At 39.8% G+C, this 9,653-nt stretch overlaps 1 protein-coding gene across 2 annotated transcripts in view; it reads left to right on the top strand.

Annotated features, from left to right (window-relative positions):
• The first annotated feature begins 8,337 nt into the window (after window positions 1-8,337).
• Slc13a1 (solute carrier family 13 member 1) overlaps window positions 8,338-9,653 on the top strand; it is a 75,117-nt gene continuing 73,801 nt past the window's right edge. For both annotated transcript variants that reach the window (XM_021638780.2, XM_060373776.1), the window contains exon 1: window positions 8,338-8,486. In XM_021638780.2, the coding sequence (XP_021494455.1) occupies window positions 8,388-8,486 (99 nt within the window). In that variant the 5' untranslated portion in view covers window positions 8,338-8,387. The remainder of the gene's footprint in view (window positions 8,487-9,653) is intronic.

The following is a 9,653-nucleotide window of genomic DNA, read 5'->3' as shown; positions in this document are numbered from 1 at the left end:
GAGATAGTATCTTGTGGGTAAGGTAAATCACTTGCTAGGAGGAATTTTTTTCTCTTTTCTTCTTTTCTTCTTCTTCTTCTTCTTCTTCTTCTTCTTCTTCTTCTTCTTCTTCTTCTTCTTCTTAATTACACTTTATTCATTTGTATCCCCCCATAAGCCCTTCCCTCCTCCCCTCCCGATCCCACCCTTCCTTCCCTTTCTGCATGCATGCCCCTCCCCAAGTCCACTGATAGGGGAGGTCTTCCTCTCCTTCTTTCTGATCGATCTTGGTCTATCAGATCACATCAGGAGTGGCTGCATTGTCTTCTTCTGTGGCCTGGTAAGGCTGCTCCCCCCTCAGGGGGAGGTGATCAAAGAGCAGACCAATCAGATTGTGTCAGAGGCAGTCCCTCTTCCCATTACTATGGAACCCACTTGGACACTGAACTGCCATGGGCTACATCTGTGCAAGGGTTCTAGTTTATCTCCATGAATAGTCCTTGGTTGGAGTATGAGTTTCTGGGAAGTTGCCTGTGTTCAAATTTTCTTGTTCTGTTGCTCTCCTTGTGGAGTTCCTGTCCTCTCCAGCTCTTGCTATTTCCCACTTCTTACATAGAATTCCATTCACTCTGCCTAACAGTTGGACATCAGACTCAGCATCTGCTTTGATAGTCTGCAGGGCAGAGGCTTTCAGAGGCCCTCTGTGGCAGGTTCCTAGGTTGTTTCCTGTTTCTTCTTCAGGCTTTCAGAGGCCCTCTGTGGCAGGTTCCTAGGTTGTTTCCTGTTTTCTTCTTCTTCTGATGTCCATCCTCTTTGCCTTTCAGGATGGGGATTGATTAGGGTCCTCTCTTTTGCTTAGTTTGTTTAGATGTACCGATTTTAGTGGGTTTATCCTATGTTGTATGATTATATGAGTGAGTATATACCGTATGTGTCTTTTTCTGGGACAACTCACTCAGCATGATCCTTTCCAGGTCCCACCATTTAGCTAGGAGGAATTTATTTGGTTCTTTTTTATTAGCTTCTGCTTGATAGCACACCAGTCTCTCATTCCATAATCCAGTCATAAAAGAGTTAATTTCAGCAGAATCCCATCCTGTCTTGAGAATGCTAACCTGGTCTCTTAAGAAGGACATTAATTCATTTATGAGAGTAGTGTTATCATAGCTTAATCCATGCTTGTTGATTTCTGCCTCGTAAGCAGCTTGTCACCACCTCTCAATATTGTTGAATTGAGGATTAAACTTCCAGCATTTGAACTTCTAGAGGAGCACACTAAACCTGAGCCACAGACGCCTTATTCCTTTTCAGAAGTCCCAGGATTCACTCTACTCCTTAACACTGCTGTTTCTGCATTCAGGCCAAAAGTATAAAATCAGCTACATCTGCAGAACTTTTCAAATAAGGTGCTATAACCAGACAATGATATAAGTCAAGAAGAAAACGTTCTGAAAATTTATCTCTGTAAGAAGAGGAATTTGCTACCAACCTAAGTAATAAAAGAATCCAAGTGATGAAGAACAGAGAATGCTGTAACTATGCCAACAGAAAATTACTGCAGAAGGGCAGCCTGGCCAGCTTCCATATTCATGCTAATAGCATATTGTCAAATATTCTACACTTAGGTAAAAAATAATTTGTGAAATAGATGGGTCAGCTTGACTGAAGCTAGCCTGTGTCAAGGCCATTTACTACACTTAAAATGAAATCACCATTGGGAACCTTAACATTTTGTTTTCATCATCATTAGGGACAGGGAATGTTTCAAAGGGACAATATTTTTGGTAGTTAAATGGGAAGAGTTTTTTTTCCTTTTTTTTCTTCCCAAGAGAGATACACAGACATGTTTTACTGAGAACAGTAATGATTTTGTAGCAGAGCTGAGAGTCCCAGGAGGAAAATGTTGGCCTCACTTCTTTAAAGCTGAAGCTTTCCTCAAATGTTGGTTCTGAATGACTCAGGGTATCTACATGACAGAATCTTCTGAGTTCATAGGTGGTGAAATTACTTGCATCAGCTCAAACTACATGGTGGCTTCATGGATTCAATTGCTAAGAGTCTTCAGTTTTCCTTGCTGAGAACACTAAACTTGTATCAGTGTTCTAGAACATCACAATTGCTTCCCTAACCATGTGCAAATGTAATAAATGCTGCATTCAGGAGTCCTGGGTTAGCTTTGGAATACCCTGGGGCAGCTCCCACTAGGACTGAGACACTGCCTGCAGAGACTATTGGAATTTGACTACGATACTGGGTACCCAGGAGGGGAAATGAGACACCAACATGCAAGGAGCAGGAGCGCTATTCCTGCACTTGCTAGAGTAGCTTTTTTCTTTCCCTCTTTGGTCTTTGAATTACCTTTTCTAAACAGTCCGGATGCTATCGTGTTCGTTAATTTACATGTTCATTCATTCATTTCTATATCAGATAACTATCAGATGCCTACTCTAGGAAAACATCCATTGAAAAGTGTTCATAAAGAGCTTGTATTCTACTCTTCTTTATAAATAGCAAATCAGACTATCCAAAAATTAAAATTAAAATTAAAAAAAAACAACAATAAAAAGTCAAGCCAACTACCTGGGGCTTTAAGGTCATGCATTCTACAACAGAACCAATTACCACTACTTTACCAGACCAGCATAATTCATTTAAAAACTCATCCTTATACTCATAGGATCACGTAACTCTCACCCCTCATCAGAGAAAATTCTCTACAAAGCAAACAAAAACCATTACAGAAAACTACAACAGGTCGCAATGCAGAGAGATAAATGCATCATGTGGAGCCCTGCTGACGTGGGTCCATCTACAATGCAGTTCCTGCACTGTAGGCATGGAGAACAGCATGGGAAAGAAGGTCAAAAGACTGTGAGAGCCAGAATCAGGCTTTCCTAGGAAAGAGCCTTCTAATGAATTATCCAATACACGATGGTCAGTCCTCAAATCATGTACATACAAACCACACTAAATGGACTCAACTTGTTGCCTTTATTTATTTATGCATGTATATGACACATTAATAATCAAAAAGAGGGAGTGAAGGATGGGGTCACATGATGGGTTGGAAGAAAAAAAGGAAGTATTGTAATTGCATTTCAATTAAAAAGTTCGGGTAAAAGAAAAATTCAAGTGAAGAAATAATAGGCAGGTTTTATATAAAATGTCTGTCCATAATAAATAAAAGGATAGACATTAAACTATAAGAGTGACTATTTTCTCAGCAATTTTATAGAAGAATTTAATATTTATTATGTTGGAGGTCATTTTACCTTTTAAAATATAATCTTACATTTAAAAATGACCTATTATAAAACATTCATATTAGCAACTGAATGTGTCTTCTGTATTGTATGACTAGTTCTATGAATGACATTGATTCTTCCAAATAAAAAAGCCTCATCTGTTGGCATTATTAACTAGTAACACTAAGGGCCTATTATGTAAGTAATAATTAATTGCATTTGTTTATAAATCATAAATCCAGTGACACTCTATAAATAATACATTCATTTAATTTTATTTACTGTCCAAATCGCTAGGCTTATGAGCTAACATACTGTTTATTACCCCTTTAGAATGAGTAGTATTCCAGAATGTTCCTTCTCTTCTTCCCTTCCTCCCTATCTATCCTCTGAGTTTCTCTCTTCTATCTCATTTCCCAAAATAAAAAAGAGGTAAGACCTGGTCCAGAAGAAGCATTTCCTCAAGCTAGTAGAGGGCGTGGCCCTGGTGCTGAGTCTCTGGGTTCACTTGACTAGTCCCACCTCCTTTGGAATTTGCTTCTCTTCTCGGTTCATAGAAGCCTAAGCCCTGCTTCTTAGGACACAGTTCAATCTTTATCTATTTGGTCAGTTATTTACTTCATGATTATTGAAGTTGTGGTTAATGAGTGATGCCAACTTAAGCAATTGGAAAACTTGTGTTTGAATCTACAATCTATATGGTAGACATCAGACAAATATTTTTTCCTTCACTTTAGGAGATGGGATGTGAGCCTAGAAATTTGTTAACATATTTTTTATTTAGTTTTGAGTCAAGGGTTCACTATATTGTCCGTGTGTCCTAGGCTAGCCTGGAACTCATTATTTTCCTGCTTCAGCCTTCCCAATAATTAGAACAAGTGAGTATCAGTCGTGTAACACTGTCTATATTTTGGTTTCATCAAGAGAAGTTGGATCATCTTAAGGCTTTAATGTATGAACCTGAAGAAACTGAAAACATTAAAAGATGCCAAGGCAAATGCCACGACTACTAGATGGTAGTCGGGGGGAAAATGTCGTGTTCTAACAGCTTGTAAAACGTTTGGAGGGTCAGCTTCCATACAACACTTCCTCCCCCCCATGCAGTGGCTAAAAGTTTTGACATTTTGCAGATGTTTGGAGTGTATAAGTAGGAATCCCATTTGGTGAAATAGCTACCTGCTACCAGGCAGAGTGCCTGAAGCCCAGTCTTCAGGGCCCACACAGCCAAGGAGAGAACTGATGCCTGCATTTGCTTAGTCCCTAACCTTGTACAGTGCCATAATGTATATGTGCCCACACACACATAATAATAAAATAAATGTTTTAGAAATAAATAAATAGAAATCTATCAGGAATGACATTCAGTTTTGGGGCTAGTGGAGGCTTAGGAACAAATGACCAGCCAGGAGACTCTGGTTTTCATTCCTTGACCAAAAATCTCAATTGCAGCTAACTAAAATTGACATGCATTTTATACTCTAAAAGTCCAAAGAATAAAAATAGTGTAACTGAAGCAGATGCTGAGTGACAAAGAGGAAAAGCATTTTGACTTTTAGCATTTTCTCTTCTTTAGCAAGTACACGTAAGTACTCATTTTTTTTAAACTCAGAAGCCATTAAAATGCCATGTATCTTTTGAAACCTGACCAGTCTGTTAATGAAACCATACTATATATGCAGTGTGTCCAACGGGCCTCATTTGATTACAATCACAGGTAAGCACCAGACACTACCCACCAAATATGTACTTGTACCCTCAACTTTGCTAGAGACATGAAAATTAAATGAATGCCCACCTCAAAGAACTAGCAATCTTACTGTGCATTAGTAAAACAGTAAACAATATAAGTTATTCTACTGCAGGGCTAAAGAATATTTTACAGTTATTAAGCCAATGATTCTCAAATTCTAGAGTGTATAGAATTACATATAACGATAACTAAACACAAAGTTTCTCAACACTCATTTCCAATATTACAGTAATTTCTATTTAGGTTAAGCACTCTAGGACGTGTGGATGTATTTAGCTTAAGAAGCGTGCTGGGATAAACTCAGGAAGTAATGGACCAGGGACTGGGCACCTATTGGAGTTATCAGTGTAGCAAGGCAGACAAGGAGAAATTACAACATGGGTGGGATTGAAGGAAAGCACAAAGGAGGAAAAAAAACCAGCAGAAGACAGGCATAAGAGAAACTCGCTCCTACTCTACTCCAGTTGCTTGTCTTCTGAACTCAAGGGTGATGGGCAACTGAACTGTCTTAAAATAGATAAGGGGGCCTTCATTTATCTGTGCTTGAACCTTTTATATCGTTTGTTATCCATAATTCCCAAGAATAATGACAAAGAGATGATCCTTAAACTTAACAAAAAACAGACAAGTCAATGTTTGTTAATGAGCTGAATAGTTGTCAATATTTTAGACATATGGCATAGATAAAAGAAAAAGAAAAGAACATTTCTATCTCCAACTCAGAAAGAGATGGATTTGAGTTATTACTATGTCAGTTAATTCCTGGCATATTTTATCTGACCTCTTTGAATATGAATTTCCACAAAATACAACTGGAAGTAATAATAGCAAATGACAATACTAACGTTCATGACTTGAATTTCTGTATTTATGGATGGCTAGGCAAGGGATCTGCCACTGCTATTATCGATGTCCATCCCCACTTTATTCTTTTCTGTATGGAGACAGGGTCTCACTAAATTGTCTTATGATCACTCTGGAGCTCAGAATGACCTTGAACTTACAATCCTCCTGCCTGAGTCTCTTGAGTAGCTGCATTTATAGGCCTCTCCATGTGCCCAGATTATATTAGGTTTTGAAAATGAAATGGGGTAGAGATTGTAAAGTTCCTGGTGCAGAGTAAAAGAGAGTGTATGAGGCAATGGTATTAGCAATTTTGTTTTCATATTTTAACAGAATGTGTTTTAAATTAACTATTTACCAGTTGTTGTAACAGTTACCTCATGTTTCAACTTAATTTATACACAACACAACTGTTATATGTTAAAATAACTCAGCTACAATAAGTCACTAGAGGTTTAGGTTTCTCTGCATAAGAATCATTTAAAATTTGACACAGCAAACTAACCTGTCTTTGGCTTGAAACTGGCTAACAACAGGGTGCAATTTGCAGAGTCTCTTGAGATGTGTTCTCTAGAAACTCCAGATAGCTTGACGCTTCGTTCCCTGGTGACTCCTGAGTGACATTCATTTCCTTCTACCCTGTGGTGCTTAAAGGGAGTTACTTCGTCAGATCCTTTCTCTCTGTGACAGCCAGGGAGCATGGCCAAGGGTTAGCATGGCTGTGTGCTGAGGTGAAGCAGAGCGTGGACATTTGGAATTATGGGCTGAAACTTTTTGTGTGGACACCCACAGAGGACTGGTCTAGCTGTAGTTTCCTGCCACAGAGTGAGGGTCCTGAGAACCTTCCTATGAGGAGAAACTGTCTCCAGCAGAGAGCGAGCGTGGGCAAGCATCCACGTTAGCCTCTGTCTGACTGACACGCCATCTCCTCCACACTATGCAGAGGTCTTCATTCCTGTTAAATGACACACAAATGACTTTTCATTTTTTTTTCAGTATCATTTCACGAAATAATATCCTTTGAGATGAGAAAGTGGAGTTCAAATAGTCGCACCAGGTGGCCTAAGGAAATCTGAGAACACAAGAGTTTTCTTTCAAAAACTAGAAAAAAAGGGAACGCGTGTGTTAAACTATTCAGGATATTAGTAGGGAAAAAATAAATATGACTGAGCAAGTCAGCTCCCTTAATCTGTTTTTAATGTTCTCTGTAACTGCCATTCTGTGGTAGTCACTGTTATATCACTATCATATTCAGAGGGCAATCGCCCTTTCTTTCATCTGTGGAATTTTTTTTTTTATATAATGCACCATTCTTATTCAGAAACTTTATTTGTTGTTGTTTACATCTCTGGTTTCCCTGAATCACTGTGTGTAATTTGCCTGGAAATTTATCATTTTAGAGGGGAAAACATCAATACAGAGATTGCTATTGGAAATAATATTTTTTCCTTGCCAGAATAGTAAAGCCGAATCAGCACTAATATGGAGTGAGAAGTCAGGTGTAAGTGATAACTGTACGTTATGTAAGAGTGAAATCTGCGTCAGGAGATATTCAGTATAAATTACAGGAGCTCCGGGGAAGCGCTTCGTTATTATCTAAGCCTGAGTGCACCTTTGCTTAGCTGAGCTTTCGTGGATAATTAATTCACAACTTAAAACTCACCAGACAACCCCTATCATACCCTCTATTTCATGCTCTGACAGTTTTCATCTGTGCATACATGCACATGTGGGGCACGAGCACACACACCACTTGAATGACCCTACAAGTTATCTCCGTAGAGCTTCCCTGATAGTTGTGTAGCTACTATCAGGGCAATAACATCAGTTCAAACCCATAAAAGGTCTTAAAGGAGAGGGTTTATGTAAGGTTTACTTTTAGTTCCTACCCAAAAAGGTATTAAGATCTCTACAAGACACAGAGTATTTTGCTTTCAAAGTAAAAGGAAAAATTGCCATCAGTTTTTCAGAGTGCTGTCTCAGTACGGGAGCCAAGAGACCCCATGGAAACCATCAACACCAAGCATGCTTTCCTTTACCCACTCCCCCGCTCTGAAATCCATGCTGCTGGAACTGCTATTTCAACTTAGACACTCAGTATACTTCTTCGACAGGGCTCTGGAGGCGGTCTGTGGAGAAGCACTGAAGGTAGCCCAACAATGATAACAACTCCAGCTACGAGAAGCCAGGGGTCGTCAAAAGAGGCAGAGAGGACTAAGCGTGCACAAGCTCAGCGGACTTCACCATTGTACCTTCCCCTGGTCTCTGCAGGCTGTAGTCCAGTGACTGTGTACTAAGAAAGAAAACAAACAAACAAACAAACAAAAGAACCGTGTTACTTTTTACAAACCACATAAGCAAATGTTCTTCGAGTACTCAGGCACTCTTAGGCTTATCTCTCTTTTAATTGTGACAATAAAACAATAAAAAGGAGATTTAATTTTAACTAATGTTGGTCTGTGTACAGCAGTAAGTAAAGATGCTGAGATAGAAAAATATTAATCCAGGCTGGTTATTTAACATCTGCCTGAGTGTGGAGACAGCACTGTCGAAGGCTCCCGCTCAAGACGATGAAACTTCTCAATTACGCTCTGGTCTATCGCCGCTTTCTCCTCGTGGTTCTCAGTGTGTTGCTTTTACTACCGCTCCCCCTCATCGTCCGCACCAAGGTAAGGAAGCCAGAAGCACAGACTGGCGCATAACTTGGACTTCCACATCCTTCGATACTATTAATGCTCTGGTTCAAAACTAAACCAACGGTAACACTTAGAGCTTGTCTAGGCATTGTATTCCACCTATTTTCTTCACTTTAGTGGCTAGTCTTCTTTGCTTCTCAGCGTTATTAACTGGAATAATTAAGCGTAATAATCAATGAGAATTGTTCTCCACCTGTCACCTAGATGAAGGGAAAAACAAAAGAAATACAACCTTTTCGATCTGAAAAGTTAACAACTTCAAGTTAACAGCTTGAAGGGACCATCTTGGGTACCAATCTGGTCCCCTGGGAATAGGCAACAATATATCTCTCTATAAAGAACTGTCAGGGCTGTCCAGTCTTGTGACATTGTGACATGATGATGTTGTCATTTACAAATGTGCTGTGCTGTATTCGTAGTTGTCCTGGGATACAGGAGGCCTGAGGGATGCAGGTTAGACAGCCATGGGCTTAACAATCATAGGTAGGGTCTAAAGACACCTACCCAGCTGTCAGCTCTGTAGCTCAGAGCCGGCCACAAAACTTCCCAGAAATTTAATTTCCTCCTGGAATAGAGACATCAGAAATGTGAAGCTGTTTGCCAGGTTAATCAGAAAATGTAATAACTCATCATACCATGCTTTGATCATTTTAGATTTTAGAATACTTACTTCGGTGTGCTTATGAATATCTTTCACTTTGCTTTTGAAAACAATCAATCAATTAAATCCATAATATTAAACTCAGTAATTTTCCATGTTTTGGTGATGTAGCCCGAGTGAGCAAACTCTTAGTGAGCGCCTTCTCTGTGCCAGCCACACGTGGGATTTGGCGGTAGAGGAAGAGTTGTTGGAGACAGGCTCGCGGTTTGAGATGCCTACTTAGCGTTTGCAGGCTGCGTGACCTGACCAGCCTACATAACCTCCCTGTGCATCGTGTCAGACCTCCAAGTCTCCCGTGGTGTGTTGCCTGCACAGCTGCTGCCATTCTCACACCTCCCTTCATGTGTGGTCCCTCCACTCTACTGGGAGAACCTGGCTGGTGCGTCTTTCTCATGAGTATTATTAGATCAATAAAATAGAAAAAGTAATTACTGTGCATTGGGAAGTCTAGCTTCTCTCAGAAGTCTCAGCCACCGACC

Source organism: Meriones unguiculatus, chromosome 21, assembly GCF_030254825.1.
Source record: "Meriones unguiculatus strain TT.TT164.6M chromosome 21, Bangor_MerUng_6.1, whole genome shotgun sequence".
NCBI classification, from domain to species: Eukaryota; Metazoa; Chordata; class Mammalia; order Rodentia; family Muridae; genus Meriones; species Meriones unguiculatus.
Note: the sequence above shows the minus strand (reverse complement) of the source record. Positions and strands in the feature narration are given on the sequence as shown.